Below are 24,893 nucleotides of genomic sequence, written 5' to 3'. Positions count from 1 at the left end.
TCCTCTCATGTTTCCACGATAAAATGGTTTACATAATTTTAACACATGTGTATTGAATAGGTGGATCCTTTCCCACCTTATTATATGTTGATTACTTGTCAATACAGATCATTATAAAATTTATCACACATGATATTGCATTCCTAAGCCTCTTCATATATATCCATGAACAATCCATTCAAAGATCATATGAGGTGTTTTTATGTACACTGGGATCAACTACAGTTCTATTTTTGTATTCTTCTGAAACCATAGTTTTTCTGTAAAGAATAGAAAAATAGAACTGTAGTTGATTCTCTTTCTTTTCCTTTGACATCTATTCTGGCCAATATATTTGATCAATATTGATAACTGCAGAAGTCTGGCTTCTGAACCACTTTAGTCTACAGATCCAGTTTTACAGATATCCCCCTCACTCAGTGTAACAAGGTCATTAAATATTATATCCTACAAGTAAAAACTTATAAGATAACGCATCAAGAATTTGATTTGTTGTATTTCATGCTACACATTGACATAGTGTCATTCAACCAGATGATTTTACTATATTTATACAAGAATATAGCAAAGCAAAGAATGGGAAGACAATGGTTTTACTCTGAATATTTTTATAATTGTCATCAGGGGCTCTAGATTTTAAAGTATTTTGTTTCATTACATATTTAAAAATGTTTTGTTTCAGTGTTCATTATTCAATTATTTGCCAATTTATGATTAAGTGTAATGGCTGAGGATGACCTCATAAGGTTGAAATTAGCCCCTCTGCTGTTCCCATGGTAATATAGTTTACATAATTTTAAAACATGTGTACTGAATAGGTGGACTCTTTCCTACCTTATTATAAGTTAAGGATGCAAGTTAGCTCTCTTGAATTATTGCAGTGTTGGTGTTCATATGGAACAACTTGTTTTTATGGTGTCAACGAGGTGACCATGAAAACTGTTCAGCACCAATGGTGCCTTCTTCTGCAGCAAAGCTCCAGGGTGGCAACTGCATATTGTGTCCAGCCGGTTTGTCCTGCACGAACCACCCCATCACTTGGCAGTGAATAACAGTCCCTTTGGGAAATGTTTTCCTTTTAAGGATAGCATGGGGAGGGAGTTTCGTATCATCTGCTGTAATTGCAATTATTACCATGCAGAGTAATTTTTCAGCTCCAATAGTTTTCGTGACTAAACTTGAAGCTCCTTTACTGTTAATAGCTAAGCGTCTTGGTATATCAAAATAAAACTAAGTCTGATCTGTGATGGTAAATACTGTTGTTCTTGCCCCTGTCAAGACACAAACTGGTGTATTCTTCTGGCAGTTGAAGTACTCAGCCCAACTTCTGCTTGCTATAATCTCATTGCCACTGATTCCTTTATTCTTTGCGATTTTTTGCACCTTCATATGTATCATTTCATGGGACATGCTGTTGTCATTGTTCCTGGTTTCCTGCACCCTCACCAACACTTCCTTATCTACTTCAGAATATTGATCTAATTGCAGCCCGTGGAAAGATTTGACATTCCTTTTTGTGGCCATTTTCCTTTTTTATTTCACCAATATCATATAAAATTTGGTTGAACAGCAAATTCACAGCAAAGCTCCACACACCATACTTATCCGTAAACATAAGAACATTTAGTTTAAAACGTGCAGAAATATTTTCATGTTTCTTACGGTTACTGCTCACCTTATTTGATTGAAAGTCATTCTCCAACTGACGGTCACAGTTAACAACCATGCTACCTGATAAATATATTGACAAAGATAGCAGTGAATGGGATGGTGTGGGTCATTGGCTAGGAATAAGGTTTAAGCACAGGGGAGAGCTAGTTCTGCTGGTGGCAAGTGCAACTCGTTATGCCATACCTACATAAATAGTACATAGATGCTAGCCTACTATTGCCTACAGGATATGATAGCGGCAGTACGGTACACTCTTCGTGGTTGTTAGTGAAGGAATTTCTGTTCATTATTGAAATTTGTGAATTATCAGCAGTTTTTCCTGTCAAATAATGTCTTGTAACTTTTGGAAGAACCAAAAGAAATCGCCCCCTCATATTGGACCCTTATAAACAAAATACAGTACAATCCCCATATTTTTCATTAAGAATCTAATGCAGCAAGCTCTTGCCCAAGTGACACAAGTTCAAGACTGATCTTAACAATCTTGGGAGGAATATTACCAGCCGTGAGAGAACAAGAAAGGAGCTATGATCAGGGTCATGAAGGATGATAGGATTATTGTATCCTATTGCATAGGCTTATACTCGGGCCTGTTGCAAGGAAAGAAACAATTAAATTATAGGCCAAAAGTCCATGAAGCTAAGGTGTTTGATTTCTTTTAAACTGTGTTACTGTTTGGATGTCATGTTCTCAGATGCTCCTCTCTTATTTTACAGTTATGTTGCCTGAAAAAACTAAGGATGAATCATCTGAAGGAAATTACCTTACTCAAGCTTCAGCACCTCCACAAAATTATAAGAATGAACATAGCAACACACTGGAAAATGCTGAAATAGAGTCAGGTAATAAAAAATTATATTGACTGCTGTGCTAGTGTTGGTAATAAAATTTTACTCTTTCACAGAGTTGGAAATGCGCTACATGTTCAGTCCTTTAATGATATTGTCAGTGATAGTATTCATGGCAAACATGAAATATCTTGTATAATACTGTAATTACATAACCTTTCTTTTTTCTGCTAGTTAAGGCAAATATAGAGTAAAAGACAAGACCCAGGCAATTCAGATTATATTTGTACTAGAAGATAATAATAAAGAAGAGAAGGTAAACAAAATACACTTAACAAGGACAACTGAAGGCAATATGAACAGATGGAGAACAGGATGTGGAAGATGCTGGACACACCTACCTGGGATCATAACTTGGTAGTGCTTGAACTCTCAAATAAAACTATCGGATTCCTTTAAATACCGTTCATTAAATATAACTCTTTAGGTTCATCAACCTTCAAAAATTACTTTAGAAAACACATAGCCTAACCATATAAATAGATATTTATGCAGTGTTCATCGATACTCACAAAATTATTTGGAAGGTACAGTTTACTGTATGTTATTAAACTGAAATCATTGCCTTTCTCACAAATGCAGTGACTCTTGTGGTCTAGGATTATTGAACAATTAATTAATGTTAAATAAAGATGCTGCATGGATAAACAATTGAATGATATAGATGTTGATTCCCATATGGAATCTGAAATATTTGTTCCGAATGAGTAAATTTATAATACCAATATAAATGGTCCGTTATTGGACATTATATATTGGCACTGCCGGTGGCTACAATTAGCCTACGCAGTGGCCTCAACGGTATGCACTAGCCAGCATCTTGGTAAGTGTGCTAGGTACCAATTGATGAGCCCAGCCTAGCACACGGGGGCAACACGCTGGCAGCCAGAATTGAGTTAGCTGGAAAATTTATAATGGCCAATAACGGACCATTTATATTGGTATTATAAACAATTGAAAGTGACCAAATCAACAGCTGTGCTCATAGGCACGGGAGGGTTGCTAGTCCTGGCCTCAGAACCCATGTGATGTTCTGCGGGCCAAATAAATGCTGACAGCATTTAAGGTGATATCAAAGGAATTAACCATTTTAGAAACAATGGTCAGACAGTAGCAAATTAGAAAGCACAAGTAAGCTAATGGAGATCAAGGGGATTCTAAGAACATAACCCTGTAAATACAAAAAGACTACTTTGGAATTGAAGATCCCTTTAGCTCATTGAGCTAGTCCCATTCTACTGAGACAGGCTACAAAGAAAATACTATGACATTACTCTTATATTACGATTTACATGGAAAAGTTGCTGCTCCAAAATAAACTACATATCATAGCGCTGGAAAGCGCTTTCTCGATTATCAGTCAGTCACTACTGATCTGCATTCAGGGCAGTCGCCCAGGTGGCAGATTCCCTCTCTGTTGTTTTCCTAGCCTTTTCTTGAATGATTTCAAAGAAATTGAAAATTTATTGAACATCTCCCTTGGTACGTTACTTCAGTCCCTAACTCCCCTTCTTATAAACGAATATTTGCCCCAATTTGTCCTCTTGAATTCCAACTTTATCTTCATATTGTGATCCTTCCTACTTATGAAGACACCATTCAAATGTATTCATATACTAATGTCATTCCATGCCATCTCTCCACTGACAGCTCTGAACATACCACATAGTCGAGCAGTTCATCTCCTTTCTCCCAAGTCTACCCAGCCCAAACTTTGTAACATTTTTGTAACGCTACCCTTTTGTTGGAAATCACCCAGAACAAATCAAGCTGCTTTTCTTTGGATTTTTTCCAGTTCTTAAATCAAGTAATCCTGGTGAGGGTCCCATACACTGGTACCATACTTTATTTAGGGTTTTACCAGAGACTTGTATGCCCTCTCCTTTACATCCTTACTACAACCCCTAAACAGCCTCATAACAATGTGCAGAGATCTGTACCCTTTATTTTCAATCCCATTTATGTGATTACCCCAATGAAGATCTTTCCTTATATTAACACCTAGGTACATACAGTGATCCCCATAAGGAACTTTAACCCTATCAATGCAGTAATTAAAACTGAGAGGACTTTTCCTATATTTGTGTAACTCACAATCTGACTTTTAACCCCATTTATCACCATACCATTGCCTGCTGTCCATCTCACAACATTATTGAGGTCATTTTGCATTTGCTCACAATCTTGTAACTTTTTTATTACTCTATACAGAATAACATCATCCACAAAAAAGCCTTATCTCTGATTCCTCTTCTTTACTGATATCATTTATATATATATATATATATATATAAGAAAACATTAAGATCCAATAATACTGCCTTGAGGAGTTTCCCTCTTTATTTTTACAGGGTCAGATAAAGCTCCACCTACCTTAATTCTCTGAGATCTGTTTTCTAGAAATATAGCAACCCATTCAGTCTCTCTTTTGTCTAGTCCAATTGTACTCATTTTTGCCAGTAGTCTCCCACGATCTACCTCATCAAATGCCTTAGACAGGTCAATCGTGATACAGTCCATTCGACCTCCTGAATCCAAGATATCTACTATATCTTGCTGGAATCCTACAAGTTAAGCTTCAGTGGAATAACGTTTCCTAAACCCAAACTGCCTTCTATCCAACCACTTAATAATTTTGCAAACATGTTTAATATAATCAGGAAGAATGCTTTCTCAATGCAATGCATGTCAAGCTGACTGGCCTGTAATTTTCAGTTTTGTCTACCATCCTTTCCTATCAACTCTCCATTCATTTGGTATAGCTCCTTCATGCAAACAATAATCAAATAAGTACTTCCGATACGGTACTATATCCCAACCCATTGCCTTTAGTATATCCCCAGAAATTATATCAATTCCAGCCACTTTTCTAGTTTTCAGCTTTTGAATGTTCTTATAAATGACATTGTTATCATAGGTAAATTTTAATACTTCCTTACTATTAGTCACGTCCTCTATCTGGACATTATGCACTAGCCAGCGTCTTGGTAGGTGTGCTAGGTACCAACTGACAAGCCCAACCTAGCAAACGAGGGCGAAACAGTGGCTACCAGGAATGAGTTAGCTGGAAAATTTATAATGTCCAATAACGGACCATGTATGTTGGTATTATAAATATACTCATTCGGGACAAATATTTCAGATTCCCTATGGGAATCAAAATCTATATCATCTGATAGCCAAGCAGGCATCAATTTTTGGTAAAGAGAGAAAGTCTGTCATAGTGCATTGGCACTGCCGGTGGCTCCAAGTAGCCTACGCAGTGCTCTCCACGGTATGCACTAGCCAGCGTCTTGGTAGGTGTGCTAGGTACCAACTGACGAGCCCAACCTAGCACACAAGGGCGAAACGCTGGCAACCAGGAATGAGTTAGCTGGAAAATTTATAATGTCCAATAACGGACCATGTATGTTGGTATTATAAATATACTCATTCGGGACAAATATTTCAGATTCCCTATGGGAATCAAAATCTATATCATCTGATAGCCAAGCAGGCATCAATTTTTGGTAAAGAGACCAAGTCTCTCATAGTGCATTGGCATTGCCGGTGGCTCCAAGTAGCCTACACAGTGGCCTCCACGGTATGCACTAACCAGCGTCTTGGTAGTTGTGCTAGGTACCAACTGACGAGCCCAACCTAGCACACGAGGGCAAAACGCTGGCAACCAGGAATGAGTTAGCTGGAAAATTTATAACGTCCAATAACGGACCATGTATATTGGTATTGTAAATTGAGATCTCCTGCTAAAATCGCATTCCTTTCCATGTCATTTCCCACATAGCTTATTTGTCATCTTAAAATTTTTCGTAGCTTAAAAATTCTTCTTTCACCAGAATGAATACTCCCCCTCCTACCATTCATATCTTATCTCTACAATACACACTCCAGTTCTGTGAGAAAATTTTGAATCCATTATATCATTTTTCTTCCATGATTCAACTCCTATTACAATATCTGGTAAGTATATATCTATTAAATAACTTAATTCTTTTCCTTTCTTTACAATACTTCTTCACTTCAACACTAACATTTTTATGTCATCCCTACTTGACTTCCAGATCCCTGTACCCTTATCACCGCTCCCTAGTTCACCCCGTTTCCCTGAATGTACCTCACTATCACCATTCTAAGCAAATTTCCTAACTTATACGTACCACTGCGGTTTAAGTGAAGGCCATCTGAGTGCAGATCCCTATCTCCTACCCACCCATTAGGATCCAGAAATCTCACTCAGAGTTTCCCGCATACCCACTCCAGAGTCTCATTTAAATCCCCAATAAGCTTCCTGTCAGTATCCCTCGTACACAGTATTTCACTGATAACAATCTCCGCTTCCTGAAACTTCACCCGTGCTGCATTTACCAGATCCCACACATCCCCAACAATGTTGGTACTTGGCTTACGTTGTTGATACCAAAGTAAAGAACTGCTACCTTCTTCTTTCCCTCCTCCTTCTTTTCTGCTTTCTTCAATATCTGCCTCAACCTAATTCCTGGATAACACTCTACCCTGGTTCCCTTTCCTCCACACACTTTTCCCACATGTCTAACAATGGGATCGCTCATGACCAGAGCCTCAACCCTACCCTACCGCCTCATTTGATCCCCTCCGCTCTTCGTCAGCCCTATCTTTCGTGGCAGCTGCAGAAGCTACTTCCTCCTCCCTTTCTCCCCCCCCCCACCAAATACTCTGATCCTCCTGTCTTTTCCTTATCCTCTAATCTACATTTCTCTTTCCTACCTTTTCCCTTCCTCCTACTATCACACTTCTCCGTAACAGTTTCCTGTTATGTCATCCCTACTTGACTTCCAGATCCCTGTTTCCTGTTCCTCATCTCCCTTCTTTTGTTCTACCTGCAGTGACTCGTACAGATTTCTCACAGACACCTGTCCTGCATAGAGCCCTTAGCCTTCAATTTCGTTCCCCTTAGAACATTCGATCACCTGTCTTCTACAGTTCCCCCCTTTCCTTCCCATCCATCTTTTATACCTACTGTATCCTGTACATTGTTTGAGGGAGGCGTACCTTACTTTCTGTCTTCTGAGAGAATTGTAATTATCTCCCTCAAACTATCCAACTCCTCCCCCATGCTCCTTAATGCCTGGCCACACTCACAGTTCCTACTCTTGCACTCCTTAGAGATTCTTTATGGAAAAATGAAATTAAATGGAAAAATAAATAACTTATTATGTGCAAAAAAATGAAAAAAGATTTTTTTTTTCTAGGATAGTACACAAAGATCACAGGACAGCAAGGTCCCTCCCACCCACAATAATACCACACTGCAACAGTACTTAGTCATACTATATTTTTATCCTACAACACCTTAACAGGATAAAGACTGCCGTTAATTACTGAATACCAAAAGGAATAGACAAGAATTACACAATTCTAAACTGTAGTTAAACCTATCCTAATTACAACAACTGAATTCTAGTAAGACAGTTTTTACAGTTACCTCTACTATACTACACAAATATTTTGCAGTAGAATAAGCACGTTAATTTCCAGTAAGATACTACAATACACTACGATAATTTTAAACTGCGTTCAGACATATCCTAATTACAGTATGTTACTACTAAGCACAAACAAGAACGAAAATTGCAAATTTGTAATTTGCAACAACTACTCAAAGATTACCAAGAAAGCTAAATGCATAGACTGACTATTAATGGTACTAATTTATCCTACTATGCTCTAATAGATACACACGAAAGGTATACACATAAAGATACACACAAATATAGCACGCAAGATACTATCTAAATACACCATATTTACACTGTGGTTATATGATTTTTACAGCTGGTAGATTACTATTATTTTCACCGAGCTCGATAACTGCAGTTGCTTAAGTGCAGCCAGTATCCAGTATTCGGGAGATAGTAGGTTCGAACCCCACTGTCGGCAGCCCTGAAAATAGTTTTCCGTGGTTTCCCATTTTCACACCAGGCAAATGCTGGGACTGTACCTTAATTACGGCCATGGCCGCTTCCCACTCCTAGCCCTTCCCAGTCCCATCGTCGCCATAAGACCTATCTGTGTCGGTGCTATGTAAAGTAGAAGAGAAAAAAAACTATTTTCCCTACAACGTGGGATGGAGAGTAAAAGTGTGCTTATATGCTGAAGGGGCTGTGTACAATAATTTCTGTCAATACTAATCCGGGGACTTGAACTGCAATATTATTGGGATATGGGAATCTGATTATTAATTTTTACTTGATGAATAAACCAAGGTGCAAAGTCTTCAAATTATCTGAATACAGTAATTAGCTGATTCATCTGATTACTCAACAACGATATTCTCTTTGATCTTGTTGGAATGCAGCAAACAATCGTCAACAATCCAAAGACTGTTGAGTATTTATCCAGTGAAATACCATCTGGGAACGGGCGTGTTTTTGTACCTCCGACATATTACTTTCTTTTCTTAGTCTTTCTTGTGTATAGAAGTGTGTCGTACTGTGCTTTCATATCTACAACCATCCCTGAAGCAAGTGAAGTGTCGTGTGATTCAGTACTGCAATGGTGCTTCGCTGAACGGCATTATATTTTCTCTGCTTTGTCCGTCTCTGATCTCCCTGTGCTTCGCCATGCCCCTGTCTCTTCCAGCGAAAGGACGGAAGGTTGCCATGCTTCCTCACGTGCTGTGTTCGCTATCTTACTACTTCTTTCCAGTGACGTTCATTTAAATCCAGGACCGCTTAATGTTTATTATCAGAATACCCAGAGTCTGAAAAACAAATTAACTGACTGTGTACTCAGTGAACCTGAATTTAGCGAGTTTGATATCTTATGTTTCACTGAAACTTGGTTACCTGATTTTGTCTCGGACAGTGAACTTCCATTCTCGTCTAACTTTTCAGTGTTCCGTAAAAACAGAGGTACCAGTAAGCGTGGGGGTAGTGTAATGATTGCAGTAAGTAATAAACTTAAAGCCCGTCACAGGCCCAACGTAGAAACTGAATATGAGATAACCTGGGTTGAAATTACGATCCCCAGAAGTAAAAACTTATTAGTTGGCTGCATCTACTGCTCACCCTCCGGTGATATCACAGCGTTAGAAAATTGCTTTATTTCAATGGTTTTGGCTCTAAATAAATCCAACGATATTGTGCTAAAATAAATCCAACGATATTGTGCTAATCGGTGATTTCAATTCGCACATATCCTGGCAATCTACAACCACTGGAATAGTAACCGACCCTGTGGACTCATTTATTTTGTCTAATTTCATAAACGGTCTTCATCTACATCAGTTCTGCTTAAAACCCACCAGAAATCTGGCAACATTGGACCTCCTCTTCTCTACAGTAACTAGTGTTAGTGTATCTGTTGGCAGAAACATTCTTAGCGCTGACCATGACTCAATCGAGGCTACCCTCAGCCTACCTGCTTGTCAACATAAAGACTTCCCACCCGCTGCGAGGCAAACATTTCCGCTCTGGAATAAAGTGGATTGGCTAGTCGTCAACCAGGACTTGTCATCCCTCCTTTGGTGCTGGTTATCAGCTGAGCGTGACGTCAATAGTGCGGTTTCCCTGTTTGAGGATTTAATATTTACCACCATTAAACAGCATGTACCTTTCTCCAAACCCAGAACACACAAATATCCCCCCTGGCTGAGTGCCGAAACTAAATTGATACTAAAGAACAAAACCCGTGCGTGGTCACTCTGGAAGTCTATCCCCAATTCACACATGTATAATACTTTTAAACACCTCAGGAAAATCTCAAAATCGCATCTTAAAAATGACTACAACCGGCTCATCACTTCTATAACTGGAAACGTTAAAAACAACCCTAAAAAGTTCTGAACCCTAATTTCGTCACGCAGAAAGTCACCCCGGATACCACTCAATCTTAAGCTACATAGTAATGATGTCCCAACTGAATTAAGGTCTCAAAAATTCAATAAGTACTTTCACTCTACCTTTACCCCTCCTGCACCTATCACAGAACTACCACAGATCAATAGTGTTTGCAGTTACTCACTGTCACAAATATCAACGACCCCTAACGAAGTACAAAATATTCTCAATAGTCTCCCAACAAACCGCTCCACCGGGCCCAATGATATTAGCCCTATATTCCTCAAAAATACTTCTGCATCCCTCTGTGCACCGTTATCTACAATTTTAAACCTGTGTATGGCTACTGGTACATTCCCCGACAGCTGGAAACAAGCTGATATCACACCTATTTTCAAATCTGGCAACAAATATGATATCTCATCATACCGCCCAATATCTATCGTTCCAATACTGTCCTCTGTCCTCGAAAGAATAATCCACCACCGTCTCCTCTTTTTCACACAGCCGTACATATCTGAAGAACAACACGGATTCACTCCCGGCAAATCATGCCTCACTAACCTCACTGTTCTCAATCACCACATCGTTTCAGCAATGGAAAATAAATCTCAGTTAGATGCAATCTATATAGATCTGGCCAAGGCATTCGACTCAGTGGATCATGCACTTCTTCTTCATAAACTCGCTACCAGATTTAATATCCATGGCCCCGTCTTGTCATTGATAACAAGTTTCCTCTCCGGCAGAAAACAAAGAGTGGTACTCCCTGAATCTGCCTCATCATGGTTATCTGTGTTATCAGGAGTATCTCAGGGCAGTATTCTGGGACCCCTACTCTTTGTTCTCTATATCGATGACATAATTTTTTGCACCCAAAATAGTCAGTGTTCCCTCCTCTTGTACGCCAACGACCTGAAAATCCTAAGAGAAGTGTCTACGCCTGATGACTGTGACGAATTACAGACTTCTCAATTCGTGTGGTGACTGGTTTAAGAAATGGAATCTTTCTCCCAATTTTAAGAAGTGCAATACAATCTCCTTTTCATTGCTAAAGCAAGGAACGAACACTGCATATACCATCCACAGAAATACATTGCAATTGGCTTCTCAGGTAAGAGACCTAGGTGTTATAATAGACTGTAAACTAACCTTCTCTGCTCACATTCACTCCATAAAATCCCGTGCTATGCGTACTCTAGGCATTCTTTACAGGTTTACTGAAATTAATGATATTAACGCCTTAAAATTATACTTTGTCTCGTATGTTCTCCCCATTATTGACTTTTGTTCCCCTATTTGGTCCTCATCTGCTATCACAAACATATCTCAACTAAATAGTATTTTTAACTTTTTCACTTTCATTGTTAAGACTCGCAATCCTGTTTTTAAGAACAAAACTAAATCTGACATTATGAACTACCTGGGTATACTTGACCTGAGAAGCCGTTTACAGTTCTCTGATCTATGTTACCTTCACAAAATAATCAATGGCTACGCCAAATGTAATTCTCTTCCAGCGTACTTCCCTATACACGTTCCTCCCCACCCTACACGCAACCAGCGCACCCATCATGTGTCCCATCCGCGCCTAACCTTACAACAACGCTCAATCTTCCACCGTCTCCCTACACTTGGTAATTCACTACCCGATATCGACATATTCACACCTTTCTCATCCTTCAAACAAAAAATTAAAAGATTCCTTTGAAGTCCTCTCCAGGTTTTCACTTTCTTCCGTCCCACCAACCCTTGACCTTCCTTCTTCCTAATTTCTGAAACCAACACTTGCCAGTTACCGTTGTCATTGTTGTTACATTGTTACTGTTAAAATTGTTAATTATTGTTGTTACTTAATATTGTTGTTTATACCTTTGTTATCTTTTATACTTATTTAAACTTATTATTATTATTATTATTATTATTATTATTATTATTAGTGTAAAATGGCCCTCCATAGGCTGTATCTAATAAATAAATAAATAAATAAATAAATAAAAAACTTGTTTTTAAATCAATGTTTACAGGCATATCGTGTTATTTAGTTGAATAAATTATTACCTTCATGATAGTTTGAACGGATATCTACACGAAATAACGGAAAAGCTGCGGAAGTTACAGTTCCTTACGATAATCTGCCTTTGTAAGTATTATACCAACAAACCTACAGATATTTAAAAATATTTAAAAGTGTTAAGATTATTACCTAAACCTAAATTTGAAACAAAGTGCACCTAGCTAACCTACTTAACCTAGAAAGCATAATCTACTGAACACCAACTGAACTACTTGTTATAAAATTCAAATAAAATATCACTACCCCCAATTTCTACCAACAAGCACTAAACACCAGTATATAAACAGCTCTAACTGAATCACACACACACACACACACACACACACAAAATTAAACAATTTCAATAGGTTTTAACTACTTTATCACTACGATAATGCAAGAGCCCTCTCAACATCTGACCAATCACAAGCGCATCCAAAAATTCAATCTCCTTATGATTAAATGAAATCATAAAAATGCAAGCCTGCCCCTGACAATTCCTGCAAGAGAAACTAGTTAATTTAAGACATGACGAAAATGAAATTTACCTTATCCCCATCAGCCCGGACTCCTCTTTGGAGTGAAAGCTCCGAACATACACCTCCACGGGGGATGAAAATAATCAGGGCGCTATCATCACGTCTTAGGATATCAAACCCCCTCCTGCAGTTTGCACGTGGCACCCTTCCAAAACAAGGGAACAATTGATCAATCACGTACGTAATTTTTAATGAGCAGTCTTTCCATCTTCTTACATGAGGGTAGAATATTTCCTACTCTCTCTGACGTTCTTCAGAACGCCCTGATGTTTGCCAGAGCACTTGACACAAGGTTTCAGTCTGGTGGCATTCCCACACTCTTTGTCACTTTATTGGCAGTGGCCACGTGAAAGACATTGAAGAGTAAATTTCCAATGGTTTTGTTTATATCATAAGAAAAGTCACGCTACAAACATCTGTCACTTTGCCGCCTTATATCGTGAAACTTGAGATAGCATGGTGTAGTTACGTAACAATTTATAAAGTATATTTATTATTACTTCATGCATGTTTGCTATGTATTCATAAGTTGTACGCATTTGTATTTTGTGTTTAGGTTGACCAGAATCATAATGTTGCTAGCAGTGAATGTTCCTGTCCTGCAGGCACCAGAAGAACTTGCAAACACGTAGCTGCGGTAGTGTATTTTATAAGTAATGAAAGCATTGTCTCCAAAACAGATCATATGCAACAATGGGGAAAATTAAGTCTGAAAACAATGTCAGGGGAAAAATATAGGAAAGGGAAATGCGTAGAAGAACTGTTCGGTAAAAATATTTCAGAGACATCTCTTCCCCTCTTCGAATTAACTGAGGATATTTTAAAACACTTCCCTTGCAGTCTTCGGATAATACTTTGAGCAGAAGCAAGAACTGAAATTGAATAATCGTGCAGGGCCATAGTCACCTCGTTGATGGACAGGGTAGTGAGTGATGTGGAGAGAGACGAATATGAAGAAATAGTGATACAGCTATTACATTTACAAGTCTCTAACAATGTACTCTCACTGGACAAATACACCTTTCACACAGTGGGTGACGAAATATTTTTTACCAGCAAAGTGCAGGTTGATACAGATCATATATTTGAAATCTCCCTGGACAATGTATCTTAATTATGAAGCCCTCAATGGTTTCAAGAAGGAAAGATAAGAATATCTGCTAGCACGAAAGCACATCGGATCAAAACTAGGTGACTTAACTTTGTTATTTCAATTCTCACATTTGTAACTGATTCTCCAATTGGGGAGCTGCTTTGAACAATCTTTCTTACAGAAGTGAAATGGAAAGTGAGGCAATAGGATGTTATGCAAGTTAAATCACTGTTCATGGTATTCGATGTGAGTTAATCATCTACAAAATGTAGCCATTGATTTGTGGCTCTCCAGGTGGCATAATTCCCAAGGGGAATGTAACAGACACTGTATTAGAAGTTGAGTGTCCATCTTCCTGTGAAGATAAACCAATAGTAGATGAGGCAGGAAATGTGTGAGTATGTTATCTTTACGTTGACGAGAAAAAGAAAAGAAAAAGAAGCATTTAAAGAAAAGTCAAATATATATTAAATAAAAATACTGATGTACGTAAATGGCTTAGAAAAGTGTGATCTAACTGGTGAGTTGGCCATGCAGTTAGGAGCGTGCGGCTGTGAGCTTGCATCCGGGAGATAGTGGGTTTGAATCCCACTGTCAGCAGCCCTGAAGATGGTTTTCAGTGGTTTCCCATTTTCACACCAGGCAAATGCTGGGGCTGTACCTTAATTTAAGGCCATGGCCGCTTCCTTCCAACTCCTAGGCCTTTCCTGTCCCATCGTCGCCATAAGACCTATCTGTGTCCATGCGACGTAAAGCCACTAGCATTTAAAAAAAAAGTGATCTATATAACAAAGCACAGCATATGACAATACCCGTTTATGAGGACAATAAGTATGTCAAGGAATGTCTCACGAAAATTTCAAAGTTGTATTTCAGTAATCACCGAGCTTGATAGCTGCAGTCGCTTAAGTGCGGCCAGTATCCAGTATTTGGGAGATAGTAGGTTCGAACCCCACTGTCGGCAGCCCTGAAAATGGTTTTCCGTGGTTTCCCATTTTCACACCAGGCAAATGCTGGGGCTGTACCTTAATTAAGGCCACGGCTGCTTCCTTCCAACTCCTAGCCCTTCCTTGTCCCATCGTCACCATAAGACCTATCTGTGTCGGTGCGACGTAAAGCAACTAGCAAAAAAAAAAAAAAAATTCAGTAATCGCTTGCCAAAATTAGCGGTATTCCTAATGATAATTAAGTAATCATTTGTCAATTTTTTCGTGTAAACATTGAACAGTTCAATAGAAAATGTAAATAAAGAATATATTGAAAACGAATTGATGGTATAAAAATTCTCAAACTTTTCTTTAATTATGGGAGTTTGCAAATTTGCTAAAATGCACCACATCTGCACAATGTAATCTATGTAAGGAAAAAGTTCTGTTGGCAATTTCTGTAATATATTGTATATTTTAATTTTTCGAATACACCTTTGTACACGAATTCTAAAACTCGCAATATTGTAAGTACTCATCAACTTTCTCAGCTGTTAATCTCCAGTCATGTAAGAATGGTGGCATCACAATTAAGACTGTGGCCATATAAGTTAGTTCTGCTGCCAGGAAATCCTTTATCAGCTATGATCTCTTCGCCAGGTTAAAGGCAAGTTAATAAACTACTGTCAGTTGTTATGAGTCGCTAGCTCTTCCACCATAATATTTTGATTTAAAGGTTATCATACCACTAGGTGTGATTACAATTAAAACATTTGCAGTGTAGCAACCCTTGTCTTAAGAATAGAAATACACACTCTGATCTACTTAGGGATGCTGTTCAGCCCTAAATTCCGTGCAGTCAATAACGACTTAACAGTTACCGTAATATCTCTTAAATGCTGGAGGCATTGTTTCTTGAACACTTTCCTTACTAGGCCAGAATACAAAAAAATTTTCGTACACAGCTCGAGTTGCTTAAGCATGGTAAAAAAAAATATGTGAAATTGTAGTCCTGTGAACACCAAATGACACTCTCAAAGCAGAATAGGACAGTCCAGTTTTCATTTTTGCTAGGAAAATTAATAATCTGGTTTCTTTACATATTTTGGAAATGTTACAGTTCGGTAATAATGCAAGGAATAAAGCAAAGAGCTTACACCTGGTAAATCGTGCATTTGAGTATTGTTCCTTATGGAACTGTAACCACCGGGCAAGTTAGCCGTGCGGTTAGGGTCTCGCAGCTGTGAGCTTGGATCCAGGAGATAGTGGGTTTGAACCCCAGCGTTGGCAGCCCTGAAAATGTTTTTCCGCGGTTTTCCATTTTCACACCAGGAAAATGCTGGGGCTGTACCTTAATTAAGGCCACAGCCACTTCCGTCCCTCTCCTAGGTCTTTTCTATCCCATCTTTGCCATAAGACCTATCTGTGTTGGTGCGGCATTAAACCAATATTGTAAAAATATATATATATATCCTAGCAATATATACACCTCGATAACGGGTATCCATGTGAACACAAAAATAGGTGTGGATCGGAGCCACACACAATAAAAATCACTTAAATGGCAAAATATACGCAAATCAAATAACAAAAAACATGTTGTCATATTTTCCCTGCCATCACCAAGTAATTGCCGCATTCAGGCAACTCTCAATCACACAGTCTCGATGGAAAATATTAAAGAAATAAATTTCACACTTTGAACAATCACCTGCTATTCCACGTAGGTTCCTGAAATAGATTATATGACACAAAACCAATCATCTGATGGACCTTACAACTTCAAGCATAAATCAGCGTGGGTTACTAAAATAAATGGCGTGGTACCAAAATTCAAGAAAATAAACAGAGTAGACTCAGACCTTCATCACATAACTCAACGTGGGTTTCTGAAAAAAAAATTACATGACACAAATAATCCTCAGCACAGTCATATCATAAAGGGCTAGTCATAATCTAGGTGTCGCGCTATAAAAGCCTTGTGTACAGCATCAACCGTAGTGACATGGACAAATACCAATAAAATTAACAAAATAGGCTGCTATATAAAACTCTACTTGGTAGAAACACAAATCATCCTCGCCTACCACATGGCGGAATGACTCAAAAGCGGAGATTCATTCTCCCAAAATTGCAGCAAACACCAAAAATATCTGGGGTTCAACCCTTAACACACGCTGCTCACAAGTCTGAGGCAAGTTACTAAAATATGAAAATGCAGGCCTTTAAGAATTAGGAACGTGTCCCTTAACTCATCATCACACAATACATCACATGCCCTAACGTTGCCAAATCTGATACAAATAAACATGACTTCTTACTTTCACTCTCCAAAATAAAACAATTCCCCACTGGTCACATACAAGAGCACTTGTGCTTGTTAAGTTACACTATAGATAAAATTACCGACTCTGCTATAATACAATAACTAAAAATAGACATAATTCATCTTTGAAAATCTGAAAGATACTGAAATATCTTACATGTTCCACTTCAGAAGATCACATTAATAATAATAATAATAACAACAACAACAACGTTTAAAGAAATCTAATTCTAATATTCAGAACTTGGAACACGAAAGTGCGATTGAGGACATTGTGAACCAGTCACAAATTCATACCCATATTGACAACAACCTCTTGATGCCACAAAGTACACTCATATTTGCATTTAAAAACCACGAAGATGACTCTAACAAAGGTCGTGCGTCCAAGCTCTACCAACACACACACATTTTCATCCACACTTCATGCAATAAATCGGAAAAACGCTCTCGCGCATTTTGAAATCCCATTATATAATGAATCTAGTCTTTCCTGACTTTAATTTAAATCCCTTTTACATGTACATTCAAGCCCCGAGACGTTCACTGCGTCTCCAACATCAGAGAAATTCAAATTATGAAATATGGCTAAAACAAGGATCTGACTTATATAAAAAACTGACATTAACCACTCAGCTATAAAATTACGATAAAAGAAAAAGGCTAGCTGTGACCTCATGCAACTGGTCCATATATACTTTCCAGTTATTTGCATTTTAATGTACAAGCTTCCCTACAGTTTACTGAGATAGGACATAGTCCTCCCCAGCCAACAGCTAAACCTATTGAACTTAAATAAAGAACCTTTTTACTTTTTTTTCCTTTACAGTTGGCTATACATCACACTGACACAGATAGATCTTTACTGAATTAAAACACGTCCACAAGTACCTTATGACTGTACCGGGTGGTACACCTCCACGCCGCTAATTCAAACTTTGCGCCAGTTGGAACTCCTCTACTGGAGGAAGTATGAACTTTATTTACAGTGTTAATTCTCAAGTTTCTCAGGAGATGTCCCTACTTGTAAATTTTGAAGTTTCTGAACTGGGTCGTTTTCGATGTATTTTTGTTTTGCCTGTAGTAAGAAGTGTGAACATTCTCTTCTAGAGGACACTACTGAAGAACTACAATTGTGCACCCTAGTGCGAAGTGAAAGAACTGTGTTTTTGGAGAAATTTTGGGTTCATAAGTTTGTTCTTTGTTAAATTTCTTTCAGTCATTGTTTAAGTTGGCAATATTAACCCTTTCTTTCCGCCAGTTTTGAATTTGACCAATAAGGAATTTCTGTAATTAATTTTCCACCAATAAGGTGTTTCTTCTTCGTTTAGTGTAGTAGTTTTTGCCATTATCCAATAAAAGGCTTGTGGGCGGGTGTTCTCATTCCTGAAACGCCTCGAACTTTCCACGAGGGTATATAAACTGCTGATTTTCGGGTCTCCGCGCCACTTCAGTAACATCTATCAGTTTGTAAATTATGTAGCAGGGGGCGGGAAGCGCCTCTTTCTTCGGGCAGCAGTTCAACCACCAGGTAATGGCCTTTTAATAACTTCTTTTCTTGCTAGCTCAGCAGTTTAACTCTTGGGGCGGGTTCGAAACCGTTTCCATGTAACCTTCCTCTAAAATGTAAAAGACTCTTGATTTAAATTCTGTCTTGTTAAACTACAAATTGGGATAGAGAGTGCTTAACCCTCTCGAGCTCCCACTCATATTGCGTTGAGGTGAACTTATTTTCACAACCGTTTCTTCCTTAGTGTAATGTAAATCGTTTTCTTATATAAGTCACCTCTTTAGTATGGGATTAGCCCTTGCATTAGCGGCCTAGTGCCAGGTAGGTTTTAGTAAAGTATATTAGGAGTGCAGTTTTGCCTCCTCTCAAGTTGGTTTTTTGGAGGCCATGTAATTTTCCTGTTTCTTTAATGAATAGGCCTCAGTAGGTTGGGTATTTTTACCCCTGTTTTCATGTACTTGGAGGACAGCTTGAAAGTAGAATTTGGTGTGGCCTTTTGATAGGCTTGAACTTAAGAGCGGGTCGCTCTTTCTTAAAATTTGTTTCTGCGTGCCTCGAGGAGGCTTTACTGTGTAATTGGGAGCAAGAGCTCCTGGGCATGATTGGGCTCTTCTGCCCCTTTGTTGAATCTTGTATAGCGTAAGGTTGGGCTTATAGCTCAAGAATTATGTGTCTGGCTCTCGGAGCCCAAATCCTGTAATACTGTAATTGTACATTCTCGATTGGTTGTTTTGCTACTCTGTACCTGCCATTCTTGTTATTTCTTGATTTTGCAAAGAAAATATAACCTTGTTAAATTTTATCTTAACTTTAATTTCGTAAGTTGAGACCCGTTCACCCCAGCACCTTCTTTCACCTCTGCACATCCACAAGACTCCGTAACAATGACATTGTAAATCTAATACTCATCTTTTGCCAATTCCGCCCCATGCTTCTGGTTAGCCGGCTCTCATTCTTTCTAGCCAGCCATTGTTACTGCGATGGCTTCAATCTGAAACACGTGAGGTCCGTGGATCTCCATCCTGGCGCAGAAATCATGTTCCTGACGTCTTGCTGCCTCTGCTGGTTCGGAACCTGACTGCAACATTCCGTTCATTCACGGTATAACAACCGGGTCAATAACCTGCCACCTACTATTTACAACGCTCAGGCGTAGTTTCCCATGACCGTGAAACCAGTTCTCATTCAGCCGCGTGGCAACTCGCTGTTTATTTAACAACATGGCTATGTCAATTTTCCCTCTCGCTCCACACTTCATCCGCATTATGTCACAACTCTACATATGTTAACAATACACAATGCTGGACTAGAAAGTCAGCTGTCCATCAGGGGTTTGTGTCCTAGGAAAATCTACTTTACTCCACACAAGTATAAACTTGAAATAGGCAGGCAAGTATACGTGTAAATGTTCATATCGATTTTTTTTTTTTTTTTTTCAGTTAAATTTTATAGACACTAAAATCTTGAATTTATCAAGTTCACTTCCACCCAGAAATGCTAGTGCATAATGATCAAGAAATTCTTATAGGCCCCCATGCCTACAAAATATTCTTAGCTCGCTTCTAATGATGAAAAGTAAAGTCTCAGCTTATAGAGCTAGTGTAAGAATGTCCCAACACACGATCAAGACTTCTAATACCCGACTTCTCTAACTCCGCACGTGCGGTACGTTGACACTTCTTCTCATGACATGACTACTTCGAAGACTCCTGCCAAATAGACGGCTAACCCACATGCTGGTCACTTTTATTAATTCGCCTCCACAGACGTTGTTCTATGCTCGTTCAGGGCACATCTCTCGTTTTAACGAATGTATTGCCAGTATTGAGCTCACGCTTCATTTTCATTGGTTCAAATCATTGCGTCACCTACGCTTACTTTAAACTCATGTCATATGACTTCTAGCTGCGTGTCGGGCTTCCGAAATGTGGTCCTTGGTCTCTGTCATTTTCCTCCGTCATTCCCTTGTTCTGAAGCATGTACATGAAAGTCGTGCGCGCGCCAGGTAGAAAACCTTCTTTCTTAATTTAGCTTGCGGACAGTAGACCATCAGCGCCAAACTTCCTGTCGAATTGTGAAACATATGCCCTGGTCACTCCAAGTTAATAAAAGACTTAATAAAATGAATGTTCACTGTACTCTCAATAAATTATAGTACAGCAATAAAATGAGCATAAGACCTATCTGTGTCGGAGCGACGTAAAAGGAAATTGTAAATAAAAATTGGAACTGTAACCTGGGAAACGTGGGCTCTTGATGTCTGTATGATAGTGTTCCGTTACACACATTTGGTCATGTTTTGAAATGTTCCTTCCCAGACCGAAATTAAGTGGAATACACGCTTGGGTATTTACGACGTTTTCATTTATAGAACAAGTAAACATGAAGTCTTAACGATAAAAATCGAATGCATCTGTTCCCAGGGATGCATCCTTCATTATGTTACTTGCTCAAACTCTAGTTGAAAATTTTCTGTCTGACTCTTCCTTCTTTAATCGATTGAGTAGTCTCTGAAAGCACTGTAAGCTAGGGCTCAGCGACACATTCCTCTTCTTGTATTCATCAGAAAATATTGTCGGAACATAGGCTGGACTTAGTGGTTGTCCAGGTTTTCTGTTTCCAATTAAATGTGCACTACATATTCTTGAGTAAGTCGTAGGTTGCCAAAGTGATCCGTCGGTGCTAAACATTAATGCCAACATTAAATTAAATCAGGTCAGTTGAACTTGCTGCAAATATGTGCAGCATGTGTGTGTATTTACTTTCTTCAGTTAACTGCTTGTATCTATCTCCTCCTTTGGTCCACTTCTATCGCTCGTTCTGGAAAACAATAAAATAGTACTTCACTTGGATAAGTATTGGAACATCCAACACAACAACAATTGTGTTTAATTGACCTCCTCCTATCTGCCATTATCATCGGAGTGACTACATGCTCATAAAAGAACAGGGACTGTGAGTCTTGTGTTTGCCTCTTGTATGGTTCTCCGACTGGCCGCTAGAGCAACATGCACGGTACCTATACAGTGCACTTTATATGAGTGGCTGAGAGGGTTAGAGAGCTGTCTTTCTGAGCCTAAGTTTGCAGGTCTGACCCTGGCTCAGTCCGGTGGTATTTGAAGAAGGTGCTCCAATATGTCATCCTCATGTTGGTAGATTAACTGGCATATTAAAGAACTCCTGCAGGACAGAATTTTGGCACCTTGGTCTGTATGAAAACTGAAAAGTAGTTAATGGTATGTAAAATCAAAAGCATTATTACTCTTTGCGTGCAAGTCATATACAGTGGTAGGGGCATGGATTGGAACACATAATAGGATGAACACAGTATGACAGGTCGGTGTAGAAAGAGGAAACTATAGAAATAAGAGAACTAGGACAAACATGAAAAATCAAAAGAACAAGGTTTATCTCCACATCTTACCGAGCTCAATAGCTGCAGTCGCTTAAGTGCGGCCAGTATCCAGTAATCGGGAGATCGTGGGTTCGAGTCCCACTGTCGGCAGCCCTGAAGATGGTTTTCCGTGGTTTCCCCATTTTCCCACCAGGCAAATGCCGGGGCTGTACCTTAATTAAGGCCACGGCCGCTTCATTCCACTTCCTAGGCCTTTCCCATCCTATCGTCGCCATAAGATATATCTGTGTCGGTGCGACGTAAAGCAAATAGCAAAAAAAAAAAATAATAAATAATTTAAAAAATCTCCACATCTTAATACACTGCTGTCTTTAAATAGATACCCTCTCTTTTCATCAATTCAAGTTCTCTTCTGCCTCCTATGAGCTGGTTTCTGATTCCCATCTTCATAAGAGGACAGGCATCAATGCTCATTGAGGGGCTTTCTTAATAGATCCTTAGTCCTGATGTAGGAAGTGTAGGATAACAAGATAGCCACATACACACAGGAAAAGGGAAGTGACATAAGATGATTACATGTAATAAAAGTCTAGCCAGACAGCTATTGTAGAACTGTGTGTATGAATGGGTCTATGATTTAATTTAAGGACTTAAAAATGTATGTCTTTTTTTCTCATAAGAAAATAACTTACACTACTTCATTTACAACAGACAAAGAGCATAATGTGGCTTAGATTTGGGCCCGTTTCACGTGAATGGTTGTGGTGAGTTTTTAACACACATATATGATTTTCAGTAATGTCCAAACTCTAAAGGAAACGTATGTTAGGTGTGTATTAAGTAAAACAGATTTTTTAAAATCTTAGGAGTAAATATTGGAATATGCACATCTCTCTCTCTCTCTCTCTCTCTCTCTCTCTCCCTCTCTCTCTCGCTCTCTCTCTCATCCTAAGTAAGTGAAAACAGAACTGAAAATGATGTAGTGGAAAATCCCTCAATAGAATTTGTACGTAGATTGGGCGAAGCTTTTCCTCCTCTTGGGAATTATGTTACTCTGGAAGGCAATGTCCGAGGTATAGTACATTTTTATCCTCTCTAATGAAATTCCTATGCTTGTGTTTGGTTAGTAAAGGTACTTTATTTTTCTCAAGCCTTGTGATGGTAATACATATTATGAATTTCATTTATTATCTTCATGGTAGTTATCCATTTTATTTTGTAGTAACTTTCACTTAAATAATACAAAGAAGCAGTTAATGCATTCTTTTTATGAAATACTGGATTAAATAAATTTCCATTTCTGATACACCAAACACTAAGAGTGGGTGTGGATGAACATACGAAACTACATATAATGAAAAATGATGGGCGGGAAAGATACCAAAATATGTAAGCCAGGGCTGGATAAATCAGAAACAATTCTTGGATCCAGTAAGATTTCATAGGTGCCAAGCATAAAAGAATTGATTACCTCTATAATATTAACCAGTTCGATCTCTCACTTCATCGTAATCACTCTTAAATCACTCAGCTCTAATTACTTTAACTATAATTCAATGATGGCGTGATATTACACGAGAAGGAACATATCAAGTTCTTCCCACCTTACCAGCATTCTGTAACTTCTTTTAATGGGCTCAAATTTGTTAAACCCAGAGGAGTGCTTATTACATACAAGTGCAGTACTCAAAGAGTGCACAGACTGGTGAAAATGGAAGGTTTAACTTGTCGATCGTGAGATATATCGAATGCTTATATCGATTTAATTCAGTGTTCAGGTGTAACCAATGCTTATAACAGATTATAGACCGTATAATCTCCGTATTCAGATACACCAGACAGATGACAGCAACAACAACAACAACAACAAAAGAAACAAACAAAACACCTTAGGAACAAATTTTACTGCTGAGTTTTTAAAAATACCATCAATTGAATGTTTTATATGTTGCTATTTTCAGAGTGGAGATAAATTCCAAAATATTGTTTTCCCTCAGGCTGGAATTTAGCCATTACAATTTGAAAATATTAGTTGCCTACACATTTCTTTTCGTCAACATGGCGACCGGGCGCCTGGGATTTGTCCAGCCTTAATGTAACCATTTTTTCAGTTCAGCTTATGCTTAAATCACATGCTAGATAGATGTATAACAGAAACCCCAGATTTGTGCTGTTATATAGTCAAGCAGTAGTGCCGACTACAGGGTATAATGAAACATCATGTGAATGTCAATGTTATTCTGCGGTGCTTTTTCAGTCTTTCTTATTTACAATGCGCTAGTTGCATGAAGTGGCCAAAAGTCATGGGAAGACACTGAATGTGATGTTGATAACGAGTTGCTCTTCCGCGAGCCCTCGAAACGGCAGCTATACAGCGAGGCATCGACTCTACAAGGTGTTGGTATCATTCTGGAGGGATCTGGACCCACGCATCTTGCACATCTACCCACAGTTGGTCTTGTGTAGTTGGCGCGGGGTTCATGTATCTTACACCAGCATTGACAGCATCCCATAAATGCTCGATTGGATTAAGATTGGGGGATCTGAAGGGACAATCCATTTTCGTAAGTTCACTGGAGTGCTCCTCCAACCACCTGCGTGCCACCACAGAGCAGTGATATGGCGCATTGTCCTGTTGAAACATGGCATCTCCATCAAGGTACTTTAGGGCCAGAAAGGGGTGCAGATGGTCTGAAAGAATGTCCACATAACGTGTACCTGTCAGCGCTCCCTGCAGTCGGACAGTGGGGCC

The 24,893-nt window shown here is 38.8% G+C and overlaps 1 protein-coding gene across 1 annotated transcript in view; it reads left to right on the top strand.

Annotated features, from left to right (window-relative positions):
• LOC136863112 (uncharacterized) overlaps positions 1–24,893 on the top strand; it is a 414,667-nt gene that overhangs the window by 152,611 nt on the left and 237,163 nt on the right. Inside the window, exon 6 of the mRNA XM_068225861.1 lies at positions 2,388–2,513. Within this exon, the coding sequence (XP_068081962.1) occupies positions 2,388–2,513 (126 nt within the window). The remainder of the gene's footprint in view (positions 1–2,387; positions 2,514–24,893) is intronic.

This window comes from Anabrus simplex, chromosome 2 (assembly GCF_040414725.1).
Source record: "Anabrus simplex isolate iqAnaSimp1 chromosome 2, ASM4041472v1, whole genome shotgun sequence".
NCBI classification, from domain to species: Eukaryota; Metazoa; Arthropoda; class Insecta; order Orthoptera; family Tettigoniidae; genus Anabrus; species Anabrus simplex.
The sequence above is the reverse complement of the archived record's forward strand: the minus strand, read 5'-3'. Positions and strand labels throughout refer to the sequence as shown.